Raw genomic sequence first — 21121 nt, forward strand, 5'->3', positions numbered from 1 at the left:
GGGGGGGGGGGGGGGTGGTGTGTATTGAAGAAAATCTTATAAGCATGAAATGAGGAAAAGTACAACGTAATGCCCACAAATAAAGTTTATTAGATACACTCTTTCAAAACTGATACCGCCTAAAGCCACTTATACAAGCACCACTAATTTTTTTAGTAATTAAAATTACATCTTCCAGCCCCTCGGATGCAGTTTTCAGGAGAACTTTTCCTATTCCTATAAATAAAATTGGAAAATAAAATAAACTTGCAAATCACACAAACAATTTTTCAACTCATCAACGACATCTTATAAAAACTGATTTTGTTTTCCTAGTCAGCTTTGGGCGCTTGAACATGTACGTGTTTGGAAGTTTAACCTTTTTGTTTACCAGTACAACCTATTCCTCATAATTAAGACTGAGTTATATTTTATAACTAAATCAGCGTCTTCATATAGTAAAATACGGATGGGTAATAAATCCCAGATTTCCTCCAAACCCAATTCACCAGCCTATTCTTGGCCTAAATTGCAGTCCCATTACCATTTTTTTGTTTGTGAATAGCAGTCTCTAAATCCTATTTTCCCATTGAACAAATAGCTAGGTCAACCCAGTTCCATTTTACCCCAACAGACAGCTTACAATACACTTACTTTTAGAAGGGTCCTGGAAAGAGACTGGGATTATATCCCCTGATTTCCCAGCCCAAATTTTGCCCAAATCCTATTTCCCAGCCTTTTGTTTTCCCGATTTTCCAAATCCCAGTAGCTGTTCTATTGTTTATTTGGTTTTTTTATTCCCAGTCCCATTCCCAGTAGTCCCACTTCTCATTTTACCCCCTTAAGGCCCTCTCTTATAGTGGTCATTCACTTAGCTTCATATCTCAAGGAGATAGCTAGTTTACAGGCATGCCACTGAAACAGGAAACAAATAATTTTAAATGAACATAACAAGGTTAAAAATGCCAACTGGCAGGAGGCAGACCAGTTGGCTATCTACAAAGCGTGATCAAGGATTTGAACTCGGGACAACCGAGAAACAAATCCAGCTAGTGGCAAGGCAGGTCTTGAACCGGGGACCTCCGGACTACAATACCAGCGCCCTTAACCACTCGACCATGCTTGCCTCCGTGCCACCATTATCTTACCCGTTTCCACTGTGTGGTTCAAGCAGACAAAATCCTTATCTGATAAAGCTCCTCGTCACGTTCGTCTCCGTCATCAAACTTCACATGGAACAAAAGATGATTTTCGTACTTAATGACTCCAGGGTAGTACCTTACTTCACCCGGCCAAAATGCGATGACGCGCGGTTTGGACTTCAAGTCCGTCTTGGATGGGAGCACGTCAAGAATAACAGCAGTGCTGTCAGATTTTTGGTGTGTAATGGTGCCGCCGTCATCAAAGAGGATAGATACGCTCGAGGCGGTTGCCGAGACAACGAAGGCTCGGTAGTAAAGACCATTGGTCCAACGCGCAAGCACGCGTGCGCCAACTGTTTTATGAAAAAGAAGGAAAGTTCAATTCTATGTGTTTTCTCAATTTGCCATAACTAAGGTTAAGGTGAAGTTAAATCTACTACCGCTAAAGTATCACAGATCGACAGAGAGACGCCACATAGCTTATTGGTTCAGGCAAAGGAGACGGGAAGTTTTCTTCTTTAATTTTATTAGTATATTTTGGTTAAGATAGAATTTTGTTAGTCTCTTCGGCATTGGAGATCTATCTGATCATATTGCAGAGATATTTTAATTAGATCTGGATGCAATCAATGTTAAGTGCTTCAAACAAAACAGGTTGTTTTGCGGAAGGTCATAACGTAAGCCTGGGGCCCTGTGGTTAAACTTGCCAAAACATTCAGTCCTCGACCGGAGAGCCTGTTCACAAGGTTACCAAAACATCGATTTTAAAATCAATTTTAATCTCGGAAAATTCCCGAGAAACAGAGATCAAATTTTAACATATTCTTGTTACAAACTGGTTTTTGATCAAGACGGTTATTTCGGCCCGATATTTTCTGATGCCACTTACCTTCCTGTGGACTCTTATGATCAACAAACTCGCGAAGAGCGCCACCGTAGAAATAATCCTCATCATTGTCGTCAAACACCACCTTAAATTTCCCGTCAGTTCTCTTCTCAGTAACAAAACCGATGAAGAACTTTTTACTTCCTTTCCAAGTGGCCATCACATGTTGTCCAACATAAACATTTTTAGGGGCTCGATCATAAATAACCGCTGAAACGTCGTGGACGCTGTGGATAATCTGGTCTCCATCGTCGAACAAGATTTTTATCTCACTGGGGGATGGGGAATATGCAACCATGCCACGATAATACTTGTTGTTTGTCCAACGTGCTATGACGTCATCGCCAACTGCAAGTACCATTTCATAATAAGGTAACTTACGTGAGTTGAAACAGGGTCAAACAGCAATCAAAGGAAAATGATTTAAATACCTTAATAGCATTTCCACTACCCTTTCCTATTCTTCAACTCCTAAAATCCCTACCCTCTGAAAACGGTTCCCATTTCGGGAGAAACCTCCCCGGCTCTCATAGTCCACTATATGGAGTATCCCTAGGAGTATAAATTAAAGGAGCAGTATCACGAGAGGTCCGTTGGGAAGTTTTTTTACTATTGTAGAATTAATTAGTAGCCTTGAGAGGGTCTTGCTCTTTTTTTTTAACAGTCGCACCTATAGCTATACGGTTGATTCATTTGAGTGTTTTTCGGCGTTACTACTCAAGTAAATAGTAAATAAAATTGATGCAGTATTAATATTGGTCAAAATTTGACTGTCAGCCTAGAAAAGACACGTTTTTTAAACTAATAGTTAAATCTATCACCTGCAAAGTTAACAGATAGCTGAGAAATGGACGGAAATTTTAACCGATAGTTGAGAATTTGCCAAAAATGTAACTAACTTAACCAAGATCCCTGCACCCGGCCCTGCCCAGACCTCATATCAGGAAATGAGTTACGAACCGGAACGGGTTGCAATCATCGTATCGTGATTGAAAGAAGTCCCACACTTCAAAAGTTAACTTAACTGGTTCAGTAAGGTACGTTGTCGGACGTAGTCTTATCAAGAAATTAATATATTCCCTAAAGTACTAAAGTATCTTTAAAAACTTTACTGATCACTTACGTTCAAAAGCAAGAACTATGGATGGCAACACAACCAGGACGAAAACGATCAAGACCCTCATTGTAACGTCCAAACTGGATGATGATTTCTGAAAACTGGAACAGCAATAAACTTCTATGTAACTAAATCAGATCGACATTGAATATTAATGAAAATGAAACACAGTCGAAGCTCCTTGTACGGACACCTATCTAATACGAACACCTCTCTATCACCGACAACTTTTGATGTCGCGGCAATATTTTTACATCCTATCTTTAAATAAAAACCTTTTGTAACAAACACTCCTGCTACAGTTTTGACTTCGCCTTGAATACCTGCGTAAACTTTGCGATTTACTTGGATTACCGTATTTATTCGATTAAGCGCCCTGGGCTCTTATTAATTAATTGGACCTTTCAGCACAGTGGGCGCTTATTTGAGGTGGGCGCTTATTCGAGGCTGGGTGTTTGCTTATAAAATTTTTCCCATTTCATTAATTAGTAAGTTTATTTTACAACGAAACTTTAAAAAATAACAAGCGTGAAGATGTACTAGAGGATAATTTTAACTACTACTTAAAAGTTTCTGTAAAATACTAAGAAAACATTGGTCTTCCTAAAAGTCTTTAGTAGCACTTAGTCAACAACATTAAACCCAATTGTCACTAAGTTCAATACTCTTCTTGTATACTTCAGGTTTTTTTGGAGGGGTGGGGCGGGGTGGATGCTTTTTCGAGGCTGGGCGCTTATTAACTTTTCCTACTTTTAAGGTGGGTGCTTATTTCAGGTGGGCGCTTATTCTAGGTTGGGAGCTTAATCGAATAAATACGGTACATATAAACAAAGAGAAACGTAGAATAAATAAACTAAAACTTGAAACTTAACTAAACGGAACAAGAGTCGAAAAAAGACAAGAAATAACGATTACTTACAAGATCTATGCGGCAACTCCGGAAAACAAGAACTAATGTCCAAACCAAAGAACACGAAACTTTATACGGATTTATAAACAAACGATAGCGCTAATGATGTTACGAAATTAACAATAAACGATTACATAATACGACGCCGAGAAACTAACTTGCACAAAAAATACATAATAATGAACTACGCTAAACAAAGAAACTAAAAACTGGACAAAAAACTGACGAGAATTAAAACTAATTACTGCGCAAAAAAACGCGAACACGAAGAAATTGAACGCCTGTGGCTCAGTGTGAAAACAGCAATTTTTCGTACTCATCAGGGTGGAAGACTTATTCATTATTCCTTCACATTTTTTACGACTCATTCATTACTAACTTTTAAATTTTCTCTGTAATCAGTTCATTATTCCCTATTTCCTGAGGGACTGTTCATTTTAAATGGGATAGGGGGACGGGGTGGGGCTGGTGGGATATGATAGACAGTGCCCATGAAATATAATACCCCCCTTTTAATCAGAAATTTTACAGTGCCCCCCCCCCCCCCGTTCGTAATCCTAAATCATTGATAAGTAAAACGTATCAAGCGAAATTAAGAATATCAGAAAAAATTGAAGTTTAACTGAGTGATAACAGAAATATTGCTAGTGCATTGATTTACTGGTTATTTGATGGGACGTGATTGTTTGTAGCCAAATAGTTGGTGGGATCGACTTGATACTTCTAGGTACATAACAAAGTAGGGGGTCCGAGGGTATACTCCAACGAGTAAATTTCCATTTTTTGAATTCCAGAAACGCTATTTTAGGCATTCTGGTAGACGTTTTGCACTATTACAGATGCCATCATACAGCACGAAAAGGAAATACACCTGTAATTTTGAGTGATCCCCTTCCCCCTTTCCCCAGCAATTTTTTCACATGCGCCCCCTTTCAAGCCATGTTGTTTTGCTTGGTGCGAGGTGAGCGAGTATGATGAGTGCGAAATGTTGTCACGGTTTTCATGCTGTAGCCACAAGCGTTCAATTCTTTCGTGTTCACGTTTTTTGCGCCGTAATTAGTTTTAATTCTCGTATATACGTTTTTTGTCTCGTAATTTTTTTGTCCAGTTTAGCGTAGTTCATTATTATGTATTTTTTTGTGCAAGTTAGTTTCTCGGCGTCGCATTATGTCATCGTTTATTGTTAATTTCGTAACATCATTATCGCTATCGTTTGTTTTTAAATCCGTATAAAGTTTCGTGTACTTTGGTTTGGACATTAGTTCTTGTTTACCGGAGTTGCCGCACAGATCTTGTAAGTAATCGTTTTTTCTTCTATTTTTTCGACTCTTGTTCAATTGTTGTATTCCGTTTAGTTAAGTTTCAAGTTCTAGTTTACTAATTCTACGTTTTTCTTTGTTTATATGTACCGTATTTGTTCGATTAAGCTCCCAACCTCGAGTAAGCGCCCACCTGAAATAAGCGCCCAACTTGAAGGTAGGAAAAGTTAATAAGCGCCCAGCCTCGAATAAGCGCCCACCCCGCCTCACTCCTCCAAAACAACCTGAAGTGTACTAGAAGAGTATAAACCTTAGTGACAATTGGGTTGAATGTTGTTGACTAAGTAATACTAAAAGACTTTTCGGAAAAGTAGTTAAAATTCTGCTTTAGTACATCTTCACGCTTGTTATTATTTAATGTTTCGTTGCAAAATAAACTTACTACTTGCTGGAATGGGGAAAATTTAATAAGCTCCCAGCCTCGAATAAGCGCCCACCTCAAATACGCGCCCACTCTAAAGGCCCAGGGCGCTTAATCGAACAAATACGGTAATCCGAGTGAATCGCAAAGTTTACGCAAGTATTAAAGGCGAATTCAAAACTGTAGCAGAAGCGTTTGTTACAAAAGGTTTTTTTAAAGATAGGATGTGAACATATTGCCGCGACATCGAAAGTTGACCGTAATAGAGAGGTGTTCGTATTAGATAGGTTTCCCTACAAAGAGCTTCGACTGTGTATAATTTTCATTGATATTTTTCAATGTCGGTCTGATTTACTAACATAGAAGTTTATTGCTGTTCCAGTTTTCAGAAATCATCATCCAGTTTGGATGTTACAATGAGGGTCTTGTTTGTTTTCGTCCTGGTTGTGTTGCCATCCATAGTTCTTGCTTTTGACCGTAAGTGATCAGTAAAGTTTTCATAGATACTTCAGTACTTTAGAGAATGCATTAATTTCTTGATAAGACTACGTCCGACAACGTACCTTACTGAACCAGTTAAGTTTACTTTTTAAGTGTGGGACTTCTTTTAATTACGAAACGATGATTCCTTTTGTCGTTCAAAGGCTATGGATTAATTCTACCATAGTAAGAAAACCTTAGAAGAATTCTTGTGATACTGTCTCTTTAAACACCAAAATAGCATTTCCTCTACCCTTTCCTATACTTCAACTCCTAAAATCTCTACCCTCAAAACGGTTCTCATTTCGGGCGAAGCCTCCCCGGATCCCATAGTCCACTATAGGGAGTACCCATAGGAGAATAAATTTAAATCATTTTCATTTGATTGCTGTTTGACCCTGTTTCAACTCACGTAAGTTACCTTATTATGAAATGGTACTTGCAGTTGGCGATGACGTCATAGCACGTTGGACAAACAACAAGTATTATCGTGGCATGGTTGCATATTCCCCATCCCCCAGTGAGATAAAAATCATGTTCGACGATGGAGACCAGATTATCCACAGCATCCACGACGTTTCAGCGGTTATTTATGACAGAGCCCCTACAAATGTTTATGTTGGACAGCATGTGATGGCCACTTGGAAAGGAAGTGCTAAGTTCTTCATCGGTTTTGTTACTGAGAAGAGAGCTGACGGGAAATTTAAGGTGGTGTTTGATGACAATGATGAGGATTATTTCTACGGTGGCGATCTCCGCGAGTTTGCTGATTACGAGAGTCCACAGGAAGGTAAGTGGCATCAGTAAATATCGGGCCGAAATAACCGTCTTGATCAAAAAACAGTTTGTAACAAGAATATGTTAAAAGTTGATCTCTTTTTTTCGGGAGATTAAAATTGATTTTAAAATCGATGTTTTGGTAACCTGAGAACAGGCTCTCCGGTCGAGGACAGGGCGATCAGATTGGGAGCCTGCTCACGGGCTAATGTTTTGGCAAGTTTAACCACAGGGCGCCCAGGCTCACGTTATGACCTTCTGCAAAACAACCTGTTTTGGTTGGAGCACTTAACATTGATTGCATCCAATCTTGACCTCTAGATCTAATTAAAATATCTCCAAAGCCGAAGAGACTAACAAAATTATATCTTAACCAAAATATACTAATAAAATTAAAGAAGAAAAATTCCCGTTACCTTTGCCTGAACCAAAAAGCTATGTGGCGTCTCTCTGTCGATCTGTGATACTTTAGAGTAGATTTGACTTCACCTTAACCATAGTTATAAAAAAATTCCCTTGATTCCTTTTACGGCAAATTGAGAAAGCACATGAAATTGAATTTTCCTTTTTTGTAAAACAGTTGGCGCACGCGTGTTTGCCCGTTGGACCAATGGCCTTTACTACCGAGCCTTCGTCGACTCGGCAACCGCCTCGAGCCTATTTATCCTCTTTGATGACGGCGGCACCATTACACACCAAAAATCGGACAGCACTGCTGTTATTCTGGACGTGCTCCCATCCAAGACTGACTTGAAGTCCAAACCTCGCGTCATTGCATTTTGGCCGGGTGAAGTTAGGTACTACCCTGGAGTAATTAAGTACGAAATTCATCACTTATTCCATGTGAAGTTTGATGACGGAGACGAACGTGACGAGGAGCTTTATCAGATAAGGATTTTATCTGCTTGAACCACACAGTGGAAACAGGTAAAAGAGTGGCCTAAAGGGGTAAAATGAGAACTGGGATTACTGGGACTGGGAATGAAAAACAAATAAACAATACAACTGCTACTGGGATTTGGAGAATTGGGAAAACAATAGGCTGGGAAATAGGATTTGGGCAAAATTTGTGCTGGGAAATGGGATATAATCCCAGCCCCCCTCCAGGACCCTCCTAAAAGTAAGTGTATTGTGAGCTGCCTGTAGGAGTGAAATGGAACTGGGATTTGATAATTTTACATTGGGAAAATAGGCTTTAGAGACTGCTAGTCACAAACAAAAAAATGGTTATGGGACTGCGATTTGGGCCAAGAATAGGCTGGTGAATTGGGTTTGGAGAAAATCTGGGATTTATTACCCATCCGTATTTTTACTATATGAAGACACTGATTTAGTAATAAAATTTATCTCTCAATTATGAGGAATAGGTTTTACTGGTATATAAAAAGTCAAGCTTTCAAACACGTACATGCTCAAGCACCCGGAACTGAAAACGAGATCAGTTTTTATAAGATGTCGTTGATGAGTTGAAAAATTGTTTGTGTGATTTGCAAGTTAAAATCAATTTTTTTTCCAATTTTATTTATAGGAAAAGGAAAAGTTCTCCTGAAAAACTGCATTCGAGGGGCTGGAAGTAATTTTAATTACTTCAAAAATTAGTGGTGCTTGTATTAATCGCTTCAGGCGGTATCAGCTTTGTAAGAGTGTACCTAATAAACTTAATTTGTGGGCATTACGTTGTATTTTTCCTCATTTCATGCTTATAAGATTTTCTTCAATACACCCCTCCCCCCCCCCCCCCGCCACCCTGTGTCAGACTCGGCAAAACCCTGATGTTTGTGGGAGATTCGAGAAAAGGACAACCTCGACCCGGTCTTCTCATTCGATTCTCATCGTCCCTCCCGCCATTTTGAAGAGTGAAGAAGACCCTGGGGACGCGGTTGGAGAAACGGACAACTTAGCCCCCGGAAATGTCTCCAAGACATCGACTGATAAAACACAAACTAAACCAATCAGACCAATCACAATCAACTCCCCCTTGTTGGCAAATATCTGATGGTACTAATGGCCGTTTCTACAGTATATTACTTTAACTTCAAATATGCCTTAGCCTGCTATAAAAGTAGAAATAGCCGTGAGTGGTATTTATTTTCTAACTAAGTGGAAGTTTAAGCAAAAAACACGTTGATTTTCTACTGATTTCCCCTCCGTGCGCAAATCATACATGTTTTTTGTGCATTTGAAGATAACCTCTAAATAGTGCATCAGTCTTAAATCTCTGTAATGTTTGCCTTTCGAAAAGCTGTACATTGTTTTACATTTGTTTTCCCGAGTTAAATAAATAATATGATAATTAACTTCGATTAAAATTCCTGCGATTTTTAGTAGCTCAGAATGATTGAGTCAGATTTGTTTTTGATCCTTTTTCTTTAGCAGTTCTTTCAAACAACCCAATTTTGCTTTCCTAGACTGACAACTGAATGGACCTGAATGTTGTATGTCGTGACAATCCTAGTCAAATGTAATCTATCTAACGACAAACGACATTTTGACCAACTGAAAAAAAAAACAGTCGATAAGGTTCAGAGCCACCCTAAATTTATGAATTTAGGGTGGTTTTCAGTTTATAATTTGTCACGGCGCGTGTGTTCTTGTTTCATACCAAAACTGGTAGACTAACGGTCCTTGATCTCACCAGTTTAAATTCTGCAATTCATGATTTTACTCAATAAAAGCACAAGCATTAACCTTAAAAAAGTAAAGAGAACTCGCAGTGAGTTAGGTTAATAAAATTTTGCATGTTAGCGCGAAATGTTTTCTTTCCTTATTTTACAATAGAATAGCTCGAAGGAATAATGCGTAAACAAAAGGCTCGCGCCTTATGGTCAGCCATCCTAATCCATATTCAAATGTAATGGCATTGATGTTTTCAGCAACTGAAACAATCTTTTCGTAGGTGTATGAAAACATGGGTTTACCTCGGTGTAAAAACTTTTTCTGAACTTTTTCTTTGTTTTGGAGCTATTGTTTTCCTGCTCAATATTGCGAGGTTCTTTGTTGTCTTGGTCGTTCTTTGTTTTACGTCACTGGTGAGTTTTACAGATTTTTACACCGAGGATGAGCCGAAAACATGGTGACGTGTCTTCCGTCTGAAGTTTTCTGTCGAACTCTCCGATGAAGCCTGATGCGGAAGACATAAACAATGGTCTCAAGCAAGGAAAGAAGCCTTATTACGCTGACCCAAACAAAGGTGAGCGCTGTCTTCGGAAAAGTGTGTTCTAAAATCTAACGGTATAAAACTCTTCCCATAGTGAGATAACACGTGCGCTTTGAGTTCGATTTGAGTGTCGCTTTATGAAAATGAAACTCCACTAAAGCCAGTGACAACAAATACGTTGGCCGGAGGAAAAAAGTTTTGTTTGCATGACATCATTTGCAAGCGCGCTGCATTAAGATTCTAATCTTCGTTATAAAATGATTTTCCGATAAAAGCCGGATAAGTGTTAGCTGTCCGCGCTGGAGACGCCTAGCCAGGAACAAATATACTAAGAACCACCGCAATGATAAAACGGACGCCATTCACAGAAGGTGACGCACATTTCTCGCGGCAAAAGCACGAACTTAAAGCTAGCCTGCCTGGCAAGCGTAAAAGAGGAGGGGGAGGGAGGGAGGGAAAAACGCGTAGGAGAGAAGGGAGGGAACCATTCTCCCCTTCGTTTTTTCCCTTCCCTTCCCCTCCCCTCCCCCTCCCCTTTCCACGCCTGCCACACAGGCTATCTTAAAGCATCTTCCATGTTACCCGTATGGGTGCGCGTGTAATTTTCATCGTGACAATACCCCAAAATATATGTTGTTTGTGCAATAATAATATCTTCTGCTGGGAGGGGAAGGGGCTTTCATGCATTCTCTCAAATGAAAGGAATAGTAGAAGATACTAGTTTTCTGTCCTTAAGCTTGGTACAATTTGTGATTTTATCGTTATTTCGCAGAAAGTCTAGTTTCGCCGGTTTAAAAAAGACGTCTGACAGCGTTAAAATGACCGATTTCATAGCGTCCGACTGCATTGATCACGATTCACAAAATTATAAAGAGTGTTTTAGTTTCACTCGAATAATTTTAGTGGCGTTCAGTTTATCACAGTTCCTGATTTTTAGAGTGTTTTACTGAGATTATTGTAGAATTTTTACACAGTCCTATTAATCACTTTGGAGTGTTTTGGCTTCACTTGTCTGAATGATTGTTATAGTGTTCTGTTTAGCAGTATCAGTCTTAAGCGTAAAGCACTTTATTTTCAGTTGAGTAATTTTTATGGCGTCTTATATACCACTATCGCTGAGCTTTAGTTTCAGTTGAGTAATTTTCATAGTGTCCTGTTTATCACGATTCCTGAGCTCTAGAGTGTTTTGACTTCACTTGTCTGAATGATTGTTACCCGGGGAGGGGGTACTCAAAAAAGTTATATACGGGGAGCCCCGAGTTCCAACCCCTTACCCTTTTATATACCATTTTGACAGAAATTGTACCCCTTTCGTATACCTTTAACTGAAAAAAGGTACCCCTTTCATATACCTAAGAGACATGGCGTGGACTTAAAATAGGACGTTTTCTTGTCATTTTCATGTAGCGCTTAATAAATCAAAATAATACAGCCATAAATTGCGTCTGTGCGACATATTTTAATTATAGGCCCTTTTAAATACATAAATGACAGATTTCCTCACCCTTTCATATACTTAAACTCGTGAAATCCCTACCCTTTTATATACATGAAGCCTGAAAAAGGTACCCCTTTCGGGCGGAGCCTCCCCGTATAGGCCATTATAGGGAGTACCACCACCGGGGATTGTTATAGTGTTCTGTTTAGCAGTATTCTTGAGCGTTAAAGCACTTTATTTTCAGTTGAGTAATTTTTATGGCTTCTTATGTACCACTATTGCTGAACTTTAGTTTCAGTTGAGTAATTTTCATAGCGTCCTGTTTATCACGATTCCTGAGCTCAGAGTGTTTTGGCTTCACTTGTCTGAATGATTGTTATAGTGTTCTATTTAGCAGTATCAGTCTTGAGCATTAAAGCACTTTATTTTCAGTTGAGTAATTTTTATGGCGTCTTCAGTATGTACCACTATTGCTGAACTTTAGTTTCAGTTGACCCCGGGAGTTGAGTAATTATTATGGCGTCTTCAGTATGTACCCCTATTGCTGAACTTTAGTTTCAGTTGAGTAATTTTTATATGGCGTCTTTTTTTATGGCGTCTTATGTGCCACTATGGCTGAGCTTTAGTTTCAGTTGAGTAACTTTTATAGCGTCCTGTTTATCTTTATTCCTGAGCTCAGAGTGTTTTGGCTTCACTTGTCTGAATGATTGTTATAGTGTTCTGTTTAGCAGTATTCTTGAGCGTTAAAGTATTTTATTTTCAGTTTATAAGAAATTTTTATGGCGTCTATCGCTGAGCTTTAGTTCCAGCTCAGTAATTTTTATAGCGTCCTGTTTATCACGATTCCTGAGCTCTAGAGTGTTCTGGTTTCACTTCAATAATTTTTTTTTGGCGCCCTGTTGATAAAAATAACATATGTCAGTCAAGTCAATCGTTCGCCTTAGCCTGTTTGTTAAAAGTCGCGTCATTTTGAAATACGTCAGTCGCTGTTTGAAAGTTGCAGTAGCTAAGAGAGTGAAGGTACAGCTTCGCTTTAAAAGGTAAACCACTGACTTCCTAGTTCTATTTCATCTATCTCTTCTCTCAGATTGGGTACTCGATACATAGTCTTATGTTTTTAAGTTACTTCGAGTATGGTTAAAAGGAGTTTTTTTGCAAGATCGAAGTTGTAACTTATTTCCCGCCATCGTCCTAACCGACGGCTCACATTTCAAGTAACTTGTTAAGGTTTCTATTTTTCTAATGAACGGCGCTACCTTAACAAAAAATCTTTGATGCGACTGGAAAAAGCACCTCAAAATTAATAACTTTTAGTTACAATGATGTTTATAAACCCGTTTGAATTGATAACATCCAGAAAAAGGTGCATAATTAACTAAGATTATTATTATTGTGTGTTTAGTCTTAGTTAATTTTAGTTAATTTAGTTAAACGGTTTTTCGAACTTCGTTGTGATACCGTTTTGAGCTACAAGTGGAAACATGTTTTACAAATGAAAAAGCGGAGATATCAAAATCTAAGTTAGTTTTATTTCGATTCTTTTCGAAAAATAGCTGGAATATACATTTCGTCAATTGCAAATTTTCAACAGCCAGCATAATCATGGTCACGCAAGACCGCTTACATTAAGCTTACAGAAAAACTGGAAAAATGTTACGCAAATCTTGTAGCGCTGCAAAATACTCCCAAAACAGGTAGTCCGCGAATTTATGAAGTGTTATTAGGGTGAAAATTAGAATACAAATTATGTTATGGCGTTTGGTATTTTATTCGGCCGCACTAGCTGCCCAACTCGAAAGTAATCGACTCGTCCGCCAATAATTAGAATAAATTATAAAGAGCGCGGGAAAATTTATAACATAAATTAGAACATAATTTACAAATGGTTTAATATAATTCGATAGTTTCAAAACTGTCGATCAAACAACTTCTTAGAGCCAAGCACACTTTCACGTAACGTTGAAACATGATTCAACAGTGCGGCCAAAATACCAAACATCGCTTGGCGCTAACCTAAACCAACCTCTAATGATTTTGGTCACGTGACTTTGTTTGTCAAACCAATATAAAGGTAACAAAAGTGATCACGTTCCTGAGCCTTTTATTCGCCGAGTAAACAATAGTGACATTCTCTGCAACAGGAAAGGGGGAATTTTTTGCTCGAGTAAAACTGGAGCTGAACTGTTGATAAATAAATGTCTTGATCACGTGGTTTCACCTTTTGGTTTGACAAAGAAAGCCACATGACCAAAATAGTTAACGTTTAGCGCCAAAATCAACTGTCCGCGTCACGCGTATCTTTGAATTCGTGGTCTATCTGTGTTTTTAGTGCAGAGCCTAGGCGGCCTCCTGCTGTGCCTTTCTTGTTTTAAAAAACACTCTTTGTGCTAACCACCTTCGAGGAGTGTTGGTCGCCATGTCGTTGCTCACGACAATATTTTGCGCGTGACACCGGGGGGGGGGGGGTGAGTACTTGGGTCAATTTTTGTCGGGTATGTGCCGCTGGCCTCTCAGAACCCCTACCCCATTATAGTCATATTCCATGGCCAATTATAGACCCCATCTTAGTCACTTTTGGGTAAATGTAATTTTCACGACCCCAACTTAGTCACTTTCTGTTTTTGCGTCTACCGTATAAATCCTTTAACTAAGTCATTCTAAGCAAAAGAAGATCCAAGTTATCTTAACTTCGATGGACGCAGAATAGCAATAAAATACCGTAACACGAATGTGGACTTTGTTCTGGACTATTGTGCAACTGGTTAATGTTTAAGTTGTGATTTCAAGGCCGGAAATTTAATGACTTTAATGGGAGCCGTTTGTCAAATATTAAACAACAGCAATAAATACGGTAACATTTTTTTTCGGCGAATCTTTCCGTTTATAAATCACAACTTGCCAGAATTTTCTTACTCTCAAAATCATGGTAAAGTGTGACCCCATTCTAGTCACCCTATAAAAAATGCTTGAAAAGGCGATCCCATTATAGTCAGTCCAGTCGTGAAAATGCGACCCCATCCAGCGGCACATCCCCATTAGCCCATTTATAGGAAGTGCCCCCCCCCGGGCGTGACACTATTTTTGTGCATCGGGGATTTATGCTCGATCATTCCCTTAAAATCATTGCCATGTTGCTTTCCTTTGTTTTCTTTTGTTTCTTTTTTGGTGATTTAAGGTTTGACCCGCCCAATTTTTAATTTAAGAGCTGAGCGTACATGAATAATGTACATGTTTAGCAGATCTGACCTGCTAAAGATCACAAAGTCAGTTCCATGCTAATATTTTATTTTCGTTTTCGTTAATATTTTTCAATGTTGGTCTGGTCATTAAGTGTAATTTAGTAACATACAAGTTTTTTCTGTTCCAGTTTTCAGTAATCATTATCCAATTTGGACGTGATAATGAAGGTCTTGTTTATTTTCGTCCTGGTTGTGTTGCCATGCATAGTTGCTGCTTTTGACCGTAAGTGATCAGTAAAGTTTCTATAGATACTTCAGTACTTTAGGAAAAGTTGCTAAAACCGAAATTTTTTTTCCCAAAAATGAAAACCTGAGGAAACCTTTTTGGGACAGTCTTAGCCCCCCCCCCCCCCCTTTCACCCCTCCCCCTTCCCACCGCTCCACCCCCACCCCCACACGTTCCAAAAACGCTCCGCCGCCTCTGTTTATTTTTTCCACGGTCAACTCTCCAAAAGAGGGAACAAAAACATATAAGAAAGAACTTTGCCGGGCTTCATAACCATTTCCCTCTATGAACTATAGTGCAGCTTCACCTTTAGCTTGCTTTGCATGATTTTTTCCTCTACTTTTGCTGTATAGGAAATTTTTTTGGTAATTGCCCAAACCCCACCTTTCAAAAAAATTTGTCCATTCCTACGTTAACTTTCACATTATGAAATTTATTTGCAGTTGGCGATGACGTCACAGCGCGCTGGACAAACAACAAGTATTATCGTGGCATGGTTGCAGATTTCCCAGCGCCAGATAAGATTGAAATCTTGTTCGACGATGGAGACCAGATAACCCACAGCATCCACGACGTGTCAGCGGTTATTTATGATAGAGCCCCTGAAGAAGTTTATGTTGGACAGCATGTGATGGCCACGTGGAAAGGAGGTGTTAAGTTCTACATTGGTTTTGTTACTGAGGAGAGAGCTGACGGGAAATTTAAGGTGGTGTTTGATGACAATGATGAGGATTATTACAGCGCTGACGATCTTCGCGAGTTTCCTGATCACGAGAGTCCACAGGAAGGTAAAGGACCGCCCCTTAATTTTTTTTTTTTGGGGGGGGGGGGGTATGAAAAATATTGAAAAAAATTGTTTGCAGGGCCTAGAAAGACAAAATAAATTGTTTCCAAACACGATATTTATAACAAACCATAGGTGGAATTTTGAAAAAAAGATGTTTGCAGAGGTGCATAAACTAAAAAAGGTTTGCAGAGGAAAAGTTTTCATACCCCCCTCCAAAAAAATAATGGTCCGTCCCTAAGTTGCATCAGAAAATATCGGTCCGAGATAAACGTTTGAAGAATATGTTAAAAGTTGCTCTGTTTTTTGGAATTCTTTCGAGGTTAAAATTAATTTTAAAATCGACGTTTCGGCAAGTTAAACCACAGGGGAGGGGGTCAGGCTCACGTTATGACTTTCCGCAAAGCAACCTGTTTTCGTTGGCCTCTAGATCTAATTAAAATGTCTGTGCAATAAGACCAGATAGATCTTTTAAGCCGAAGAGATAAACAAAATTCTATCTAAAACAAAATATACTAATAAAATTACCAGGAAATTTCCCGTGTCCTTTGCCTGTACCGATAAGCTTCGTAGTGTCTCTGATACCTTGGAGTAGATTCGACTTTACCTTATTAACCCTATTAGAAGCCGGTAATTCCCTTGATTTCTTCTCCAACAAGATGAGAGAGCACATAAAATTGAATTTCCCTTCTTTCCTGTAAAACAGTTGGCGCACGCGTGTTTGCCCGTTGGACCAATGGTCTTTACTACCGTGCCTTCGTCGTCTCGGCAACCGACTCCAGCCTATCTATCCTCTATGATGACGGCGACACCATTACACACCAAAAATCTGACAGCACTGCTGTTATTCTGGACGTGCTCCCATCCAGGATTGACGTCGCCACTCAACCGCGCGTCATTGCATTTTGGCCGGGGAGAGTTAGGTACTACCCTGGAGTCATTGAGTACATAATTAATGACTTCCGGTCGTCCCCAAACACCTTGTTCCATGTGCAGTTTGATGACGGAGACAAACGTGACCAGGAGTTTTATCAAATGAGGATTTTACCGGCTTAAACCTCACGTTGGAAACAGGTTAGATGGTGTCTAAAAGTCACGGCGGGGGGATTTTTGGGTAGGAAAATTTGGCTTGGGCGGCTTGATTTATGTAGGAGTTTTTTTCAATATTAAAAAGAGTCTAAAAACAATCTAAAGATTCGTGGACCGTGGTAGTGCCTTGCCTGTAGGGGTAAAAAGAAAACTGGGTTTTGCTTATTTTCTCATTGGGAAAATAGGATTTAGATCACTGAGACTGCTAATCACAAACAAAAAATGGTAATGGCACTTGGATTTTGGCAAGAGAATACGAAGGCCTGTAAATAGGGTTTGGGGAAAATCTGGGATTAACCACCCCCCCCCCCACCCACCACCCTCCTACCCATCCCTTTTCAGGACCCTCTATTTTCAGAGAGAAAATTCAACATGAAAAATAACACTGCCATGCATTATTAGAATTTTTATTTTACTGGGTTGTCCTCGTCCTTGATGGTTGGAGGGCCAGTTGGAAATTACACATGTGAACAGATTGTCCGTAATTTTGAACACTAACAGCAAACAATGCATTATACCCAAGGAAAGTGTTCAGAAGATAGATAGTTTTGTTCTCTCCTTCTCGACTCGATAATAACAGTTTCAAAGTCTTATTTAGCCACATGGGAAGAACTAGGTGGAGTTTGTGGTTATCGGTGAAGGAGTGGGCGGGCGGGGGGGGGGGGGGGTAGGGCTTTCCACAAGTTGCTCGGCAACTTTTTGGCAACTTTTCATGTTTCGAGCAACTTTTTCCCCTTCGAGCAACTTTTTTCCTCTCGAGCAACTTGTTGCATTTTAAGCAATTTCCAGACCGAAGATCTCCGAAGATTATCCGAGTGTTGTTCAAAGGCCATACGAACGTTTCCGAAGATTTACGAAGTTTGACGAAGATTTTCGAGAAACGTCTGAAGACGTTTCAACTTTCGGCTAATTCTGCATTAAAACATTACAAAAACTCCGACAGCAAACATGACGTCATTATTTTACAAATTTTCCCCTTGATATGTTATTTAGATACTTTTTTGCTGTAAAATTGCATAACACTGCTTATAAATCTATTTTTTGTTTAGAAATCTAACCCTCAAAAGGAAATTAGCATATATTTAAAGAAATTATCTTGATTAGAAGCAGCGTTTTGGATTTTTTGGAGCAACTTTCGAGCAACTTTTATTATCAGAAGCAACTTTTTTAGATTTTTGGAGCAACTTTTGAGCAACTTTTTGAGAAATTACGGGCAACTTTTTGGGAAATCTCGAGCAACTTGTGGAAAGCCCTAGGGGGGGGGGGGGGTCTCTCAAACAAGTCGTTTCTAGAGTTGAGTTTAAATCGTATTGGAATCAGGAATATTTTCAAATCTTTCCTACTTCTAACGTTTTGTGCTGTGGTTCTATTACTATATGAAGACACTGATTTAGTAGTAATCCTCAATTATGGGGAGCAGATTGAAATGGTAAACAAAAAAAAAGCTTCCGAACACATACATGCTCAAGCAGCGGGAACTGAAAGAGAAAACAGTTTTATAGAGGGGACTGTACTGAAAGGGTAAAATGGGAACGGGGATTTGAGAAATTCTCACTGGGAAAACGAGATTTGTGTCAGGACTGAGAATCACAAACAAATTAACAACAGAACTGGAACTGGGATTTGGAAAATCGGGAAAACAATTAGTCTCCTTCGCAGCCGCTGTTTGGGACGTCACGCAACGCTCCTTCTTTGGGGGCCGGGGGGAGCCTTGCGTGACGTCCAAAAAAGCGGCTGCGAAGGAGACTAGAAAACAATAGGCTGAAAAATGAAATTTTATACCCACTCTTCAGGACCCTCTTTATAAGATGTTGTTGATGAGTTGAAAAATTGTTAGTGTCATTTGTCAGTTGGAATCAACTTCCATTTATCAGCTGAAGTTTTTTGTTTAATCTTTTCATAGGAAGAGGAAAAGCACTCTTGGAAACTGCGAAATCAATGGGTGGAAGTAATTTTAATTACTTAAAAAATTAGTGGTGCTTGTATTAGGCGCTTTAGGCGTTAACAGTGTGCCTAATAAACTTAATTTGTGGGCATTGTGTTGTATTTTTTGTGCTAATAAGATTTTCTTTAATACACCCTTCCCCCCCCCCCCCCCCCCCCCCGTAACTAGGGCTTTCCACAAGTTGCTCGGCAACTTTTTGGCAACTTTTCATGTTTCGAGCAACTTTTCCCCCTGCGAGCAACTTTTTTCCTCTCGAGCAACTTGTTGCATTTTGAACAATTTCCAGACCGAAGATCTCCGAAGATTATCCGAGTATTGTTCAAAGGCCATACGAACGTTTCCGAAGATTTACGAAGTTTGACGAAGATTTTCGAGAAACGTCTGAAGACATTTCAACTTTCGGCTCATTCTGCATTAAAACATTACAAAAACTCCTCAGCAAACATGACGTCATCATTTTACAATTTTTCCCCTTGATATGTTATTAAGATACTTCTTTTGCTGTAAAATTGCATAAAACTGCTTAGAAATCTTTTTTTGTTTAGAAATGCAAACCTCAAAGGGAAATTAGCATATATTTAAAGAAATTATCTTGATTAGAAGCAGCGTTTTGGATTTTTTGGAGCAACTTTCGAGCAACTTTTATTATCAGAAGCAACTTTTTTGGATTTTTGGAGCAACTTTTGAGCAACTTTTCGAGAAATTACGGGCAACTTTTTGGGAAATCTCGAGCAACTTGTGGAAAGCCCTACCCGTAACAGACTCGGGAAAACCTTTTTTTTTTTTTTAATTGATTGATTGCACAATTATAAATTACAAACAACATAAAAAAATCAGTTATACAATACAAAAATAAATAAATAGATAAATAAATGAATAAATCACATTCAACTGAATTACATAATATTACATTCGATTACAATTACGATAACTAAAATCAAATTAACCTAATCTACATAAACTACATTGTAGAAAAATGGACAACCTCGTCCCCAGGGTCTTCTCTATGACGATTTTCAAAATGGCGGCTCGTCGTCGACTGAACCAATCACAATCGAACTTCCCCTTATAGGCAAATAACTGGTGATCCAAATGGTCGTTTCTAGAAATACGCTTTCCTATCAAACCGTAGACTTATAAGAGTCGACTTGTGGCAACTGGCAAGTGCAATCAAACCGTAGTTACAATTTATTGTAGCCCGGTTATAATAGTGGAATTACACAAAGGTAATTCACTTACGAGAGGTTTAAGCAAAAATACGATGTTTCCACTGATTTTCCTTCCGTGCGCAAACAAGGCTCTAAATAAAGTGTGTATTTGACAATAAGCTCTAAATAGTGCGTCGGTCTTAAATCAAGATCTGTATTGTTTTCCTTTCCGAAAGCTATACATTGTTTCACAATTGTTTTCTCTAGTTAAATAAATTCTATGACAATTAACTTTGATTAAAATTCCTGCAGTTTTTAGTCGCTTAGAATGATGGAGTCAGATTTGTCTTTGATCCGTTTTTCTTAAGTAGTTCTTTCAAAAAGTAATGTTTTTCTAGACTGACAACTCAATGCTGCATGTCGTGAGATATCTAGTCAAATATTATCTATCTAACAGGAGCCATAATCGATTATGGCTTCTGGTATCTAACTACAAAGGGCATTTTGACCAAAAAACATGTCGATAAGGTTCAGAGCCACCTTAAAATTATAAAAAAAAAATCAAAAAGAAATCAAAGAGTTAAAGCTTGTTTATAAGCCGTCTGACGAAATAAGTACTTTGGACAATTACAATCTCTTTACTATTAATTTTTTTTTCAGTTTATAATTTGCCACGGCGTATATGTTCTTGTTTTATACCAAAACTGGTAGACGAAAGGTCAAAAATCTCATCAATTTAAATTCTGCAAAAAAAGCACAAGCCTTAACCTTAAAAAAGTAAAGAGAACTCGCAGTGAATTAAATTAATAAAATTTCGCATGTTAGCGCGAAATGTTTTCTTTTCTTGTTTCACAGTAAAACAGCTCGCAGAGTTAATGCGTAAACAAAAGGCTCGCCGCTTATTTGTCAGCCATCCTTATCCATATTCATATGGAATTACATTGATATTTCAACAGTTGATAAAACCTTTCGTATAAAATTCAATGAAAACATGGAGACGTTTCGTCTTCTCGAGTCTTCCCTCTCAAGTTTTCTGTTGTGTTCGTCGATGAAGCCAGATGCGGAAAGCATAAACAACGGCCTCAAGCATGGGATGAAGTAGTATTACGCTAGCCCAAACAAAG

At 38.8% G+C, this 21121-nt stretch overlaps 3 protein-coding genes across 4 annotated transcripts; 2 read left to right on the forward strand and 1 right to left on the reverse strand.

The window, feature by feature from the left end:
- Positions 1-9: 9 nt before the first annotated feature.
- Positions 10-3219, reverse strand: LOC144647062 (uncharacterized). Of its 2 annotated transcripts, none has more exons than XM_078506805.1 (4): positions 3131-3219; positions 2011-2355; positions 1128-1474; positions 10-216 (listed from the first exon to the last, which is right to left on the reverse strand). In XM_078506805.1, exons 1-3 carry the CDS (start codon positions 3189-3191, stop codon positions 1146-1148), a joined length of 735 nt encoding a protein of 244 aa, XP_078362931.1. In that variant the 5' UTR covers positions 3192-3219; the 3' UTR covers positions 10-216; positions 1128-1145. The 2 variants fall into 2 exon arrangements, with proteins under 2 accessions (XP_078362931.1, XP_078362930.1); XM_078506804.1 differs by having other exon boundaries at positions 10-204; positions 1117-1474.
- A 2881-nt stretch (positions 3220-6100) lies between these two features.
- On the forward strand, positions 6101-8618 carry LOC144645723 (uncharacterized). The gene is made up of 4 exons (XM_078505274.1): positions 6101-6191; positions 6640-6984; positions 7552-7898; positions 8500-8618. The coding sequence occupies exons 1-3, from the start codon at positions 6131-6133 to the stop codon at positions 7878-7880; spliced, it is 735 nt and encodes a 244-aa protein (XP_078361400.1). The 5' UTR covers positions 6101-6130; the 3' UTR covers positions 7881-7898; positions 8500-8618.
- Positions 8619-12501: 3883 nt separating this feature from the next.
- LOC144645435 (uncharacterized) lies at positions 12502-18942 on the forward strand. Its single transcript, XM_078505014.1, has 5 exons — positions 12502-12606; positions 14934-15028; positions 15475-15819; positions 16522-16889; positions 18808-18942. The coding sequence occupies exons 2-4, from the start codon at positions 14968-14970 to the stop codon at positions 16869-16871; spliced, it is 756 nt and encodes a 251-aa protein (XP_078361140.1). The 5' UTR covers positions 12502-12606; positions 14934-14967; the 3' UTR covers positions 16872-16889; positions 18808-18942.
- Positions 18943-21121: the final 2179 nt, after the last annotated feature.

The sequence above is a fragment of the Oculina patagonica genome, chromosome 3, assembly GCF_052425735.1.
Source record: "Oculina patagonica isolate OP01 chromosome 3, crgOcupat, whole genome shotgun sequence".
NCBI classification, from domain to species: domain Eukaryota; kingdom Metazoa; phylum Cnidaria; class Anthozoa; order Scleractinia; family Oculinidae; genus Oculina; species Oculina patagonica.

Bases quoted from the DNA above. Each gene is read 5' to 3' on its own strand.
- LOC144647062 (XM_078506805.1), bottom strand. From the start codon at position 3,191: ATGAGGGTCTTGATCGTTTTCGTCCTGGTTGTGTTGCCATCCATAGTT. The intron at 2,356-3,130 runs GTAAGTGATCAG...TGGTACTTGCAG, and splicing joins CATAGTTCTTGCTTTTGAAC to TTGGCGATGACGTCATAGCA. The intron at 1,475-2,010 runs GTAAGTGGCATC...TTCATAAAACAG, and splicing joins TCATAAGAGTCCACAGGAAG to TTGGCGCACGCGTGCTTGCG.
- LOC144645723 (XM_078505274.1), top strand. From the start codon at position 6,131: ATGAGGGTCTTGTTTGTTTTCGTCCTGGTTGTGTTGCCATCCATAGTT. The intron at 6,192-6,639 runs GTAAGTGATCAG...TGGTACTTGCAG, and splicing joins CATAGTTCTTGCTTTTGACC to TTGGCGATGACGTCATAGCA. The intron at 6,985-7,551 runs GTAAGTGGCATC...TTTGTAAAACAG, and splicing joins TTACGAGAGTCCACAGGAAG to TTGGCGCACGCGTGTTTGCC.
- LOC144645435 (XM_078505014.1), top strand. From the start codon at position 14,968: ATGAAGGTCTTGTTTATTTTCGTCCTGGTTGTGTTGCCATGCATAGTT. The intron at 15,029-15,474 runs GTAAGTGATCAG...ATTTATTTGCAG, and splicing joins CATAGTTGCTGCTTTTGACC to TTGGCGATGACGTCACAGCG. The intron at 15,820-16,521 runs GTAAAGGACCGC...CCTGTAAAACAG, and splicing joins TCACGAGAGTCCACAGGAAG to TTGGCGCACGCGTGTTTGCC.